This window comes from Camellia sinensis, chromosome 8 (genome assembly GCF_055761805.1).
Source record: "Camellia sinensis isolate YWXY chromosome 8, ASM5576180v1, whole genome shotgun sequence".
Lineage (NCBI taxonomy): Eukaryota > Viridiplantae > Streptophyta > Magnoliopsida > Ericales > Theaceae > Camellia > Camellia sinensis.
Genome location: NC_138968.1, coordinates 187,994,010 through 188,008,685, shown reverse-complemented (window position 1 = coordinate 188,008,685; position 14,676 = coordinate 187,994,010). Strand labels below are relative to the sequence as shown.

Below are 14,676 nucleotides of genomic sequence, written 5' to 3'. Positions count from 1 at the left end.
TTGCAACTTGCACCTTTTTTTTTATTTGTCTTGGAGTTCGGTCAGCTAGACCTTTTCTTTTGTAAGGCGAACTCTTTTTGGTAATTGAAGTTTTATTTCAATGCACTTGTTCTTACATTTTCGCAAGGGTTGAACTGCTTATCTTCAATTTTTGCTTATATGTAATGTTTGCGCCCGGCCAAGCAGAGGCTCTGTGGCCTAACAGGCCATCTATTCGGTCTGATCAAGCTTCGTGCCTTGGAAAAAATTGAGTTTTTGATGGCCCCTGCTGAGCATGAGCTCTGTGGCTCAGAAGGCTGTTTGTTCGGTCAGACCACGCTTCATGCCTTAGGAGATAAAAAAATTGTGAAAGTTTTCTATCATGTTGTTCGACCGCTACCTGACTTGGTCAAGTGTTGGCTTAATTTAACCCATCGTAGAGTGTAATTCGGTCCTTCTTTGAGCGCAGATTGTGAATATGGACCGTGCTCCAAGTAACGATACTCGGCACAAATTCCACCAAGTTATACCACCTGGCACCCCGCTCCAACCAAAGGGTCGAGCATCCGGGCTTGGCTTGAGTTAAGACCCGTGGCCAATTTGCTCTACCGAGCATAAATGTACAACACAAGTAAATAAAGACAAATTGTAAAAAAAAAAAAACTCATTCATTGATATTTAGAACTTTTGGTTACATCAAGGCATGCTCTGAGAAATATATTACTGAGAATACTTCATTCTAAGAATCACATCACTGGAAGTGCTTCTTTAGGTTGGCAATGTTCCACAGTCTAGGGATTGTCTTCCCTGCTAAATCGGCCATATAGTATGTGCCATTGCCAAGCGCTGAAGTGACCTTGTAGAGCCCTTCCTAGTTAACACTGAGTTTCCTTTCTCCTGGAACTTTCTCGTGATCCATCACCTTCTTAAATACCAAGTCACCTGGTAGGAAATGCCTCAGACGCACATTCTTGTTGAAGCTCTTAGTGAGCTGTTGTTGGTAAGTCACCAATCGAACGAGGGTAGCTTCCTTGCGCTCTTCGGCCATGTCCAAAGCTTGGGAAATGGCTTCATCACTGTCTGCTAGCTCAAAGATCTCAGAACGGATGGTAGGAAGGCCAACCTCTAAAAGGATGACTGCTTCCAGCCCATAGGTAAGAGAGTAAGGTGTCTCACCGGTCGATCGGCGAGGAGTAGTTCGGTAGGCCCATAGGACATTCGGTATCTCTTCCACCCATTTGCCCTTGGCCTTTTCAAGATGCTTTTTTATCCCATCAATGATCATCTTGTTAGATGCCTCAACCTGGCCATTACCCTATGGGTAGGCCGGAGTGGAGTTTTGGAACTCTATCTTCAAGTCAAAGCAAAATCTCCTGAAGATCTTGCCATCAAATTGTGTGCCATTGTCAAAGAGAAGGACTCTGGGAATGCCAAATCGAGTCACAACATTGCGCCAAACAAACCTCTTAGAGTCTGCTTCTTTGATCTTACATAAGGCCTCCACCTCCACCTACTTAGTGAAGTAATCAGTTGCAGTAATGAAGAACCTTTGATTCCCAGTTCCCCTGGCTAATGGTCCAACAATGTCTAAGCCCCACTGAGCGAATAGTCAAAGACTGATGAGGGGAGTCAGAGCTTTGGCTGGCTTGCTGGTGAATAAGAGGAGCAAACTTTTGGCACTTGTCGCACTTGCGGACATACTGTTGGGCCTCTTTTTGCAGGCATGGCCACCAATACCCGTGTGTTTGGGCTCGGTGTGCCAAGGACCGACCACCAGTGTGGCTCCCACAAATTCCATCATGGATCTCGTAAAGCACATTCTCCACCAGACATGGATAAACACAAAGTAAATAAGGGCCCATATAGGACTTCTTATAAAGCTTGCCAGATGGGGAGACCCAAAACCGAGCAATTCTGTGCCTTATCTTATGCGCTTCTTTTTTGTCCCCAAGAAGGGTGCCATTTTTCAAAAAGGCCAAAAGTGGGTCCACCCAGCTTGGGCCCAAGTCAGTGCAGAGGACTATTTTGACTAGTTGAATACTTGGTTGGGGTACATATTCCACCCATATTTGCGACCATCTCTGAAGTCAACTGAGGAACCCAAGCAAGCTAAGGCATCAGCGTGACCATGTCCCTCTCGGCCAATCTTCTCAACTCTAATGGCCTGGAACTTTCTGATCAAGTTTTTGGCTTGTTCTGCATAAGTGGTCATCCGCTCGTCGCGAGCCTCATAAACTCCAGAGAGTTGGTTGATCACTAATTGGGAATCGCTAAAGACGAGTAGCTCCTCAGCGTTGAAGTGTTCAACACTTCATAGACCGGCTAGTAGAGCTTCATACTCTACTTCATTATTAGAAGCTTTCCAGCCCAATCGGATAGTCTGTTTCCACATGAATCCTTTAGGAGAAATAAGGACAATTCCTGTCCCTGAGCCTTTTTGGTTAGAAGAACCATCCACAAATAGCTTCCATACGTCTCGAATAAAAAGTTTCCATGCTTCGGCTGGGGATTGCCCCTTGTGCTAGACAGTTATAGTGACCAAGGCCGAGCTCCCTTCGGAGGGAACAGCTGATCTCGGAGTGAATTCTGTAACAAAGTCTGCTAGGACTTGGGCTTTGATGGTAGTTCGAGGTTAGAACTTGATGTCAAACTCTCCAAGCTCCACCGCCCATTTTGCTGTTTGGCTTGAGAAATCTGCTCAACTGAACACCGACTTGAAAGAGAATTCAGTGAGGACGTTGATGGTATGTCCTTGAAAGTAGTGAACAAGCTTCCTAGAGGCAATTAATAGGGCATATGCCAATTTCTCCAATGGCAAGTATCTAGTTTCGGCGTCTAAGAGAGTCTTGCTAACATAATACACTAGTTTTTGCTCTTTTCCATCCTCTCTGACCAGCATTGAACTAACAGTATGATTAGAAACAACCAAGTAAAGAAAAAGCTCTTTGTTGGTGACAGGGGTAGATAGAAGAGGACGAGAGGACAAATATTTCTTCAAATCTTCTAGTGCTTCGGAGCACTGGCTTCATCATTCAAAACTAGCTTTCTTCCTTAGAAGTTAGAAGAAGGGCGTCATCTGATCAGAGGACCGACTGATGAAACGGTTAAGTGCTGCAGCCATGCCAACAAGTTCCTGGAGTTCCTTAGCCTTTGTAGGCACTTTGAGGTCTTTGAGGGCTTTGATTTGGTCGGGGTTAGCTTCAATGCCCCGCCTAGTCACCATGTACCCCAAGAACTTCCCTGATCCTACTCCAAAGGCACATTTTGAGGTGTTCAGTTGAAGCTTGTGAGTCTTTAGAATTTCAAACACTTGCTCAAGGTCCCTCAGATGGTGCTCGGCCAACTTGCTTTTGATGACCATGTCGTCAATGTATGCTTCCATGGTTTTACCGAGTTGGTCTTTGAACATTTTTGTGACCATTCGCTGGTAGGTCGTACCAGCGTTTTTCAAGCTGAAGGGCATCATTTTGTAGCAGTAAGTGCCTCTAAGGCTGATGAAAGCCGTTTTCTCCTGGTCAGGGTCGAACATGGGGATCTGATGGTAGCCACTGTAGGCGTCTAGAAAGCTCATATGTTCATGTCTAGCCATTGCGTCAACAAGTTGATCTATCCGTGGAAGAGGAAAGCTATCCTTGGGGCAAACTTTGTTAAGGCTAGTGAAATCAACGCAGACTCTCCACTTGCCATTCTTCTTCTTCACTATGACAGTGTCGGACAGTCACTTTGGGTACTGCACTTCTAAAAGTTTGTCCATCTCTTCAATTACTGCATCGGTGTGTTGCGCGGATGACCGTTTACTCTTCTAAACAACCGATTGTGCTCCTAATTGGACGTTAAGTTGATGACAGACATAATTGGGGTCCAACCCAGGAGTGTCATAGGTCGACCAGGCGAACACTTCGATGCTTTTACAGAGTAGAGCCAATAATTGCTCTTTCTCTCCAACAGTGAGGGAAGTGCCGAGCAGGAAGAACTTGTCTGGGTTTCCTTCTTATACCAAGACCGTCTCCAAGTCTTCTACCATCTTCTCGGTTGGCACTCTACCAACGTCTTCCAAAGCTGGCTGGTCAAGTACTTCCACCATCTACACTTGGTCGCAGACTTGTTTGGTTTTCAAAGCGGCAATGAAGTAGTGTTTGGCTGCCACTTGGTCTCCATGATTCTTCTTTACTCCATACTTGGTTGGAAAGCAAACGAGTTGGTGATAAGTGGAAGGGACTGCCTTCATCTGATGAATCCAGGGTCAGTCGAGGATGGCATTGTAAGGAGATGGGATGTTTACCACCAAGAAGTCAACAGAGACCACCTAGGACTTAGCTATGACATGCAGAGTTATTCGGCTGAGCGGCCATTCTGTTTACGAGTTAAAGCCAACTACAGGGGAGGTGACAGGTATCTGAGGCCAAGCTTCTTGAAAAGTTCATAATACATGATGTTAATTAAGACTCGTTTCACATCAAACTTGTTGGCTACACCAACTGTAATGATGAGGGCGTCGGTATGGGGGTGTTGGATTCCTTCTAGGTCCTTCTCGGTAAACATGACGTTTAATCGTGAAGGCCTGGTTTCTGTCTTGGACTTTTTGGGAGGAGGTCCCACTAACATGACTCGTTGAAGGTGAGTGGCTCGTTGGATCTCGCCTCGAAAAGCATTTTCCCTTTCGGGGTCAGCCATTCCATGGATAACGTTGATGACCAACCTTGGGGCACGGTTCTCTTCAGGAGGGGTTTGGTTTTGTCCTTGCTTTTCCCTCGTCTTATCAACGTCTATCCATTGTTGGAGGTGGCCCGCCGTAACTAAGTCCTCCAAGTATTGTTTGAGAGCTCTGCAATTTTGCGTCTTGTGTCCCTTCTCTCGATAATAGGTGCAACGCAATGTTTGATTGTACTGAGCAGGGTCTCCACGCATCTTAGCGGGCCAGACAAAGAAGGCTTCCCCTTTAAGTTTCTCGACAAGCCTGCATATTGGCTCTTTGAAGACGGTAGTGATGCCTTCATAAGACTTGGCCTTTCCTCTTCGTTTTCCACTATAGTGCGGTTCTTCTAGCCATAGTTCTTGCGCTGCTCATCCCTCCTTGGCTGCTTTGTCCTAGATGGTCGGAGAGATCTAATTTCTTTTTCAGCAACTGCAACATGTATTGAAACAACGTCATCCTCCACACGAGCTTGTTGCTCTATTCGGGCCCTCAGATCTTTCATGGTAGGGGCAGGTCGTTTCGTCAACAACTGTCTTAGCTTGTGCGAAGGAGCTAGGCCTTGCTTGAAGTATATCATGGCCAATTGTTCACTGCAAACATTTTCCTCTAAGTTGCCATATTCCTCCCAATATCGTCGCACATACTGGCGCAGGGTCTCTTTCCTGTCCTTTCGGATATTGAACAAAGTATCCAACTGCTTTGGGACTCTGCTGTTAGAGACAAATCGGGCTAAGAATGCCTTAGAGAGCTACATCCAGTCAGAAATTGAACCAATGGGGAGTTTTTCAAACCATCAAAGGCCAAGTTCTCCAAGGCTAGAAGGGAAGACTTTACACATGAGCACATGGTCGCGGTTCTAGAGGGACATCATCTGGCAGTAATGGCTAATGTGTGCCAGAGGGTCCGTCTTCTCGTCATAGAGAATGAATTTTGGCGAGCTATACTTCCACGGAGGTTCTACAACTTCTATCTCTAGAGAGAATGGGGTGGATACCAACCGGTCTAGAGCGCGACACTCTTGTTGGTGTATGGATTGATCTAACTGGTCCCTTTCCCTGTCAAATCGGTGTTCCTCCTTCCTATCTCATCGATGTTCGTTTTCCCTGCGTAGTTGTCGTGTCTCTTCTCGGTTATCATTCAGCCAACTTCTCAAATCGTACGGTTGCTTGTCGCGGTAACAATGAAGGTTTCAGATAGGCGGCTAACAGTCCCCTGCCTTTTATGAGAATCCTCTCGTGGGTTATTTTTTTGGAGGTTATTTGTCCTACTGCTGGCCCCTTCACTACTTACCGATCGGCCGTCTACGCTCTCTACCAGTAGGGCAACGGCTGGAGTGCTCTTTATGAGGCGGAGGGAGAGGAGGAGTATGTCTCCTTTGCGATAGTCCACCAACGGACTTTCTTAGCTCCGCTGGGGTCGCCATGAACTTCATCAGTTGGGTGCGAAGCTCAATGATCTCCAAACCCATTGAGTCAATGATGTGGTCACAATGGTCCTTCTCAACAAAAAGATGTTGAGACGACTCAACGGCAATGACATTGCGTCACTCCGCCACGTCGGGTGTCTGATCGTCGTGGTCCATAGGGTCATCGTGCGCTGAGGGAAATGCCAGACCCTTATCTTCGGTCCTTTCTATCATTGGAGTCCTCTCTGCTAGCCTAGAATAGGATGTATCTTCGATTCCTATCGTCGGAGTTTGTCACGAAGCGAGCAGTGGTATTTCCACAAACGGCGCCAATTGTGCGGAGGGTGATTTCTGCACTATGAAGAAGGGTTGAACTTCGTAGATGAATAGCGTGGTCTGAGAATTGAAGATCTGCACAGAGTAACAAACGGTGAGGCTGCCCGACTGGGGTTTGGTCGGAAACCCCTCTGATGGTAAAGTCAGGGACTCAGGGAAAGGAAGAAGAGAGAACACAAAAAGTGTATATATGTTAAGTGTGTGGATTTTCGATCCCTTGAGAGTGAATAGTGTTCACCTTTTATAGGAGAAGGTTGTTTGTCCTTTAAGACTTTCTCGCTTCGCAATTTGTCCAATGTGCTTTATTCATGGTCGTCTCCCATTGGATGAGGACAACCACTCCACCTAACACTCGGGTGCAGGTCTGTCTTATTTGTCTCACTAGTGGTCGTCTCTCATTGGAGGAGGACGACCACTTCGCCTGACACTCAGATGCAGGTCTGTCATGTATGTACCTTGTCCCTCTGTATCTCCGTGTCTCCACATTTTGTTCAGACAAAAGGAGAGGAGTAGAGTTGCTTATCTCTTGTGAGCCTAAGAAAGATCTTCAGTGAATTGGTCCTCTTTAAGTTGGTCTACTCCAGAGTGATTGTCCAACCAGAAGGTCCAACATGTTGCTTGGCCCACTTTGGAGTGGTTGTTTGTCCAACATGTTACTCAGTCCATTTCGGATTGGGCCGAGCTACCTCGATTGCGTTGATCGGGAGCAAGTGTTTGGTCACTGGGCCGAGCCCTTAGCTCCCCTACTAGTTCGGGTCCGGCTTTGGGCCGAACACCAAGACTTAATTTTATCCCACTTTAGTGTTAATAGTTGTATTTTAGTTCAAAATTATATGGGAGCATATGACTAGTTTTAAAAGACAAGAGTAAATGCTATTAAGCCATAATGAATTTTACCCAAAAAAATTAGGTGATATTCATATCATATAGGACTCATAATAAAAATAAATAAATAAAATTTAGTTGTGCTAGGGGCCCAAATAATCTATCAAACCTTTTACATGGATGTGAGACCCACACACATATGAATTTGTGTGGTCTCATACCCATGTAAGAATTTTGATAAACAATTTAGTAAATTACTTAAGAGTACATAACATTTTCTAAAATTTTAATGTGTCTTCTTCTACCTACAACGGTTGGTACCCCTCTTCTTCATCCTCCTTTTCCCGTTCCTCTCACAATTTTTTTTCTTATCATTTTACTGCAAAAGAACTTTAAAAGATCCACACATTTTTTTTAGAGTCTTGCATTTTTATTTTGTTATAGAAAATTGTTATATTATATCAATTTTTTGAATTAAAAAAATTCGAAATTTACGGTTTTATAAATTGACATATAATGTAATAATAAAATTTTAGAATTTAAAACATGATTAACTTTAATAATACAGGCTATGTGTGGGTGTGTGCTATCAAACCTATAAGAAATTACAAATTTTGATTTAAATTTAGAGAAAAGTTACTCTCCCAAACATAACTATCCAGACTTTTCTAGATAGTGCGTTGTGGGGGAGATTGAACCTGAATCATAAATTGATATTTCTAATAAAATTTGAGATAAAATTTTTGAATTCGTAATATTACTCTTAAATTTAATTTAATTACATAATTGCAAGTTACATGAGGGTATTTTGAAAAAAAAAAAAGAAAAAAAAGTACACCTAACAATGTAGACTTTATATAATAAAATAGATCATATAGATGATAAATAAATAAATAAAATGATAAGGGTCGCATTAATTAGTGAATAATTTTTTTTTATAAAATCTTTAATGTATAACATTATCTATATTATATATGTTTATTTCATGAATTTTTTAGTTGGAAGATGCTACTATATATTATTGTCTTTCATAACATATAAATTATAAAATACTGTAACTTTTCTTACATATAATTTTTTGTTATCACAAAATAGATATATATATATATATATATAATTTTTATCATAAATTGATATAGCACACCATAAATATTTTTAATTTTTTTTTTTTTTTTTACCAAATTCGTTTCTGCAAATCTGTGACGTGAGAATTATCAAGCCACCATAGTTTACTATTGTTCAATGAATTAGCCCAGATTGAGCCAAAAGTGAACCACAAATAAGCAAATTTTGATTTGGAATGATTTAAATAAGTGTATTTTTGACTATGAAATATGGGTTTGATATGAGTTAGGTCTAAAATGATGTGTTAAAGAGGTGATATAACTTAAATAAAATGATATAACTTAAATAGAATAGTAATTTTTTAACTTTTTTAGATCATGCCAAATATGACCATCCAAAAAAATAATCCATTTTCTTTTCGCACAAAAGCATGCACAGATACCGAAATATAAAAAAAAGAAAAAGAAAGCATGCATCATTACCTTGACCATAAATAGCAATTAAAAAAAATTAAAACTTCATTGGAAATTAATTAAATTTTTAATTTTTTTAAAAAATAATCGAGAACTCGATCTAGCGTGTAAACTCAAGATTTAAAGGCCACTTCCTAAATCTATGAATCGTGCCGAGAGTCAAACCTCAGGTTTTCTAAATAGAAACAAGTTCTTGCAAATTGCATCATTTGGATCTAAATTTATGGAATCAATTGTCAATTTATCCAGCATCTTTGCATTCTTCAACAAATATTCAAGTAGTTCCAACTCTTCCTGTCCTCCCTTGAATCCCACAATCTCAATAACATTGATATTCAATAACAAGCAACTAGGTGCACACTTTTTAGGAGTCCAACATGGTGTTTCCAAACAATGCCAACACTGTTTCGCTTCCTAATGAGAGAAATCACAAGATTAGGAAAATTCAAAAGTTAAAGCATCAAGTATTCGAACATAGCGATTTCATTTGACTGACCTTTCTCAATATCAAAATCTCTAGCTTAGGTGAGTTCTCGAGGAATTCAATCACCAAATTCCAACTAAATCCATGGAAAACTTGTAGTTCGAAACGGGTCAGGTTAGGGAATGAAGGCAGATTCATACCGCAAGCAGAGTTGCTAATATACAGTGAATTGAGAACACCATGTGCAGAGTTGAGAATCTTCAGTGGAAGAATGAGAACGCCATGTTAAATCAGAACAATATATAAAGATGAATATTTATGCCTAAGGGAGTGTATACTTTAAGCTTTTTTTCTCTTCGAGTCGATTGAAGCATATATATCGACAAAGGATAACAAAATCTAATAAAAATATGTGATTAATGTGACGAATTTGAGTGTCATATCATACGACAAATGAAATATAATAAGATATAATCATCCTAACATTATTGTAAAAATACAGCGAAACATAGACGAACCAATTTTGTTGTATGGGATTGCAAAATTATTTGGTGGATTGGGATATGAAGTAAGAGACTGCAATTAATTATATCTCAAAGAACTCGATAAAATGTAACTTAATAAAATGGAGAGAAAAATTCTAAGTACACAGAATCTGATGATAACAGTAATGAAAAACTTACACACATAGTAGTGGCAGATAAAGATAGAGAACTGGTACTAGCCACCGCACAAAGAAGCTGCATTGCGCAGTTTTTAGCTTCGCCAAAGTTACTCACAACAACATCGAGTTTCGCTTTCTTTAAACACGGCATGTCTCTAAATTTGTACTGTGAAAATTCACTATCTTTTATATCAAGACACTCAAGAGCTGGGACCGTAACATCGAATTTGCAATTCTTACCATGTCGAATCCGCATACTTAACCTCTTTAGAGTCGGTACAAAAATCTCAAAACTCTTATTCCACAAACCATGCGACCCATTTAGATCAAACACTAGCACCAACACCAACTCTTCGAGTACAGAGCAACTTCGAGAGAGTGTTTGCATCGACACATTACAAGGATTCGAAATCGAAATATGGAGGACCCTGAGGGATCGGAAACCAGTCCAATTCTTAGTATAGATCTTGAAATTGCATCGAATCTTCAAAACTTGAAGAATTTCACAGTATCGAAAGCTCTCGATTAGATCTTCAGGAAGGCAAATAGGGAGATCAATATCCAACTCGCGAATTTTACGGCCGAGTAATGGAACAATGCGGAACAAGTCTTGTTCAATTCGAGTGCAATGGAAGTGCAATTTTGAGATAATTTTCGAGTTTTTGCAGAGTATTTGATCTGCTAAACTGCCTTCACAGTTCCACCAATCGAGATTATCAAAATGCAGAGTTTGAACAGATTTCCAGAGGTGTCTCCATCTCTGTGATAAGGCACTGGTGCGCACAGAGTTGAGAGTGGGAAGGAAGGAGAGAATGTGGTGGAGAAGATCATCTGTTAAACTGCTTATTCTGTCTTCAACGTCTGAGAATATATTCATTGATTTCATTGATTCTAAAGAACCAAAAAATATATTGATGAAGCAGATAGATCTAGGGTTAAGGTTTTTCTAGGGTTTTGTGGGAAGTTTTTATATGAATGGTTGCGGAACAATGAAGCCATCACTTTGAATAATCTTTAACGCTATGTTTGGTTTGGATTTGTTGGGTGATTTTGAAAAAAAAAATTTAAAAAAATTTGTTTAGCTTGTAATTTTTTTAAAATTACTTTCTCTCTTTTACACATTAACTAATTATTTTTTTCTTTCTTCTCCTTTTTTTCAATCACTTTTTTTCTCACACATATCTATTCAATTACAATAAAATATCAAATCATTTTAAACTCTCATATTCTAAAATTACTTTCAAAATATATAATTAAACAAACTAAAAAAAATTCTAAATTTTCTCTCTAAAATAATTTTTAAAAATTATTCTCTCAAAATCATACCAAACGTACCCTAAATTTTTTTTTTCCTGCAAAAAATCTAGGGATTGAGACAGATATGGTATTCGATTAGGAGTCACTGTATCTATCAATCGCTCAAAAGTATTGATGGAACATAACATAATCGATTGCCTTTGTTTAAAGAATATATTATTCTTGTTTTGCCTCCGCGTGGGAAGTGGGTTGATTTTTTGGCTTTTTTAACTATTTTTGCTTGGGCTTAAAAGCTTGGTTTGGAAAGAGTTTTTTAATTTTTTTGACTTTTTTGAGTTTTTTGTGAGAGAAAAATGTAATGATTATGGGTTGGATGTGATGTTTTGCTTGTTATGACTAAAATAGCCTATTTTATTTTTTGTAGCTAAAATAGCCAAAAAAAACCTGCAAACCCACTTGCCAAACACAGGCTTTGTTTTGTGTATCAATCGCTCAAAAGTATTTTATAGTGTTTTATCAGTAACACTACGTGAGTGTTTGGGAAGTGAATTTTTATATAAAATTTTTTAGTTATAAAATATTAGTAGATAAAAAAAATTTAGTATTTGAAAAGATAATTGTGTTTTTTTTTTGTGATTAGATGTGATTTTTGTGAGAGAAAAAATGAAATAATTATAGAGTTAGATGTGATATTTTGTTTGAATTTATTTTTTTAATTTTGCAAAACCTTTGTCTTTTAGTGATAAAAAATCAAAAAAAAATCTGGTAACTAAGTTCCCAAACATAAATTTATCCTTACTAATTCCGAATTAATTAAAAAAAATTAATAATTCAAATTCATTTTATTCATAAATTTCATATTTTATCAATTTAGGCCAAGCTTGGCAACTCTGAAAAAAGTCAAAAAGTTAAAAAATTACTCAAAAAATTAAAAAATTATCACTATTCACCAAAAAAAAATATTAAAGAAATAATTTCTCACACATCATACAATTCAGCCATCATGAAAAGTTAAAGGGGCTGTGCAGCGTTTGCCCCAAGTATTAGACAATTTGGGACAATTTTCACACACTGTTGTTCAGCCCGTGAGGGCCTATCACGGGTCCCGTTTTGATAATCTGAACCGTTCAATGTGTATAAATCGTCGAGTACTACATGTCTGTAAAAAATCAAATTGATCGGATATCGATAACTATATGATCAAATCAGTTTTGTAAGAAAAATGGATGGTGTTATAATTAACAACTAAAAAAAACAAATCTGATCAGATAGCTATCGATATCCAATCAACATAATTTTTTATAGACATATAGTGCTCGACGAGTTCTACACATTCAACGGTTTAGATTATCAAAATGGGACCCGTGATGACCCCCACGGGCCGAACAAAACAGTCCACTACAATGCTCGAAAAGTACCCAATAATTTCTTACTAAGAATCCGCCTGCCGGATTGTACAGCTGTCATTCACTCATCTCCAATCTTCTCCTACACACTTCTTTATATAATTTTTTAATATACATTTTTTCATAAAAAGTCAAAAAGTTAACCCAAACATCCATATTTTTTTCCTCAAATTTTTAGTTCAAAAAGACAAAAAGTACACTTATTTAGGACACCCCAAACAACGCCTTAATCTCCATCACTTTGTAAATTAGACGGTACTATTAGGCCCTTGGGGCCCATCACGTATCTCATTTTGATAATAATCGTTCAATGTGTAAATCTTGTCGATTACTTCATCTCTACAAAAAATCAAATTAGTTGGATATCGATAACCAATTGATCAGAATACATTTTTATTAATAATTTATTTTTAAAATATTATTTACCATTAACAAAAATATAATTTGATCAAAGGTTATTGATATCTGATCAATATGAATTTTTACAAAGATGAAGTATTCGACAAATTTTATACAATAAATTATTTAAATTATCAAAATAAAATCAATAGTGGGCCTCACACGTCCAATAATACCGTTTTCAATATCATTTCCCTATATATATATATATATATATATATTATGAGATATATAATCTATTCATATTTTACTATCATTAGCAGGATCTCATCAAAAGTCTTCAATTGGAATCTATTTCTATCATAAGAGCTAGGCACATGTTCAAGGCATACAAAGTTGGTGTTTGGGAAGCTATTATTTTAATAGGTTATTTTAGTTTTTAATTATTTTAGAAGGTTAAAATTTTTTTGTAGTTAGATGTAATGTTTGTGAGAAAAAAAATAAAATGATTATAGATTTGATATGATATTTTGTTTTATTGACTATTTTAACTTATTTTATTTTTTAATACTATTTTAGTCCAAAAAAAACTAAAAAAAACTCTTTCCAAAGGTATTGCTTAATACTTTTTAAATTAAAAAAATAACTTTTTTTTTTAAATTTATAATTATTTTGGATACCATTGGGAATAAAATGGCTTTATTCATTGTTCTGATGTTCTTTTTAATAAATAATTGGAATATTATGTGACATTTTAAGAGTACCTTTTATAAATAAATAAAAAAATTATAATATATATTAAGGAATTATTTGGAATCTTCTATAAACGTATACTTTTTTATTTTTTTATCTGTTTTGGGTCACATCATCTCTCTAATTTTTTACACATATTTTCATAAAAAATTAAAAATATATTTATTTACATTATTCCAAACATTGAGTTTTTATTTTTATTTTTTCAATTACCTAAGGCCCCGTTTGTTTTCAGAGATAGAATGGAGGGAATTAATAGTGAGGGGATTGATAGTGAGGGGATTAATAGTGAGGAATTGTTAAATTATTTTTATATACAATAATAAAACAAATAAAAAAATATAAAAAATTAAACATTATGTTTAAAAAAAATTCTCAATATATAAAAAATAAAAAAAATAAAAAAATTTCTAATCCCCTCACTATTTTTCTAATACCATCTCTACTTCCTCCTTACCAATCCCCCTTCCTCCTCCTTACTAATACTAAGAGATTACTAATCCCCTCCTATGACAACCCTCACCACTGATTAGTCATAATCTATGATTAAGTATGTTAATTGACTGACTGACAGAATTACTAAACTGATTGATTGATTGTGCTGGTTTGAATGCAATCATATCTCTTGACTGTTAAATTATCTGTTCATGTTTTATGCTTTAAACTGCAAATTCAAGGCCTTATCAGCAGCCGAATATGAAATTGATTGATGTTTTGTGCTAATTAAGATTTATATGATTTTATGGTATATTTAATTGAAATGTGATTTGGTATGATTAAATTAGATTAAATGTTGATAAATTATAAGAGTTAGCCTTATTTACCAATTTGCCACATTAGTGGCCCACTACATGGGACCTATTGGGATTTGCTTTCATCTCATTTTGTACATTTCATCAGCCACTCCTTGAGCCTTAGCCGACTAGAGAGAGAGAGACTTAGAAGAATTGATTTCATCTTATATTTGCTTGGAGACTTGAAGAATTTGTAAAGGATTTGTGCAATTGAGCTTATATTCTTGAGTTTGATGACCTAAGGTAGTGTGTCCATCCTT

At 37.5% G+C, this 14,676-nt stretch overlaps 3 protein-coding genes across 3 annotated transcripts; all 3 read right to left on the bottom strand.

Annotated features, from left to right (window-relative positions):
* Positions 1 to 850: 850 nt before the first annotated feature.
* LOC145798353 (uncharacterized) lies at positions 851 to 1,264 on the bottom strand. The gene has a single exon (XM_082885880.1). The coding sequence runs from the start codon at positions 1,262 to 1,264 to the stop codon at positions 851 to 853; it is 414 nt and encodes a 137-aa protein (XP_082742006.1).
* A 3,089-nt stretch (positions 1,265 to 4,353) lies between these two features.
* On the bottom strand, positions 4,354 to 4,887 carry LOC114321358 (uncharacterized). Its single transcript, XM_028268528.2, has one exon. The coding sequence runs from the start codon at positions 4,885 to 4,887 to the stop codon at positions 4,354 to 4,356; it is 534 nt and encodes a 177-aa protein (XP_028124329.2).
* A 3,917-nt stretch (positions 4,888 to 8,804) lies between these two features.
* LOC114321211 (F-box/FBD/LRR-repeat protein At4g26340) lies at positions 8,805 to 10,856 on the bottom strand. Its single transcript, XM_028268375.2, has 3 exons — positions 9,887 to 10,856; positions 9,276 to 9,461; positions 8,805 to 9,193 (listed from the first exon to the last, which is right to left on the bottom strand). The coding sequence occupies exons 1-3, from the start codon at positions 10,751 to 10,753 to the stop codon at positions 8,939 to 8,941; spliced, it is 1,308 nt and encodes a 435-aa protein (XP_028124176.1). The 5' UTR covers positions 10,754 to 10,856; the 3' UTR covers positions 8,805 to 8,938.
* Between the last annotated feature and the right edge of the window lie 3,820 nt (positions 10,857 to 14,676).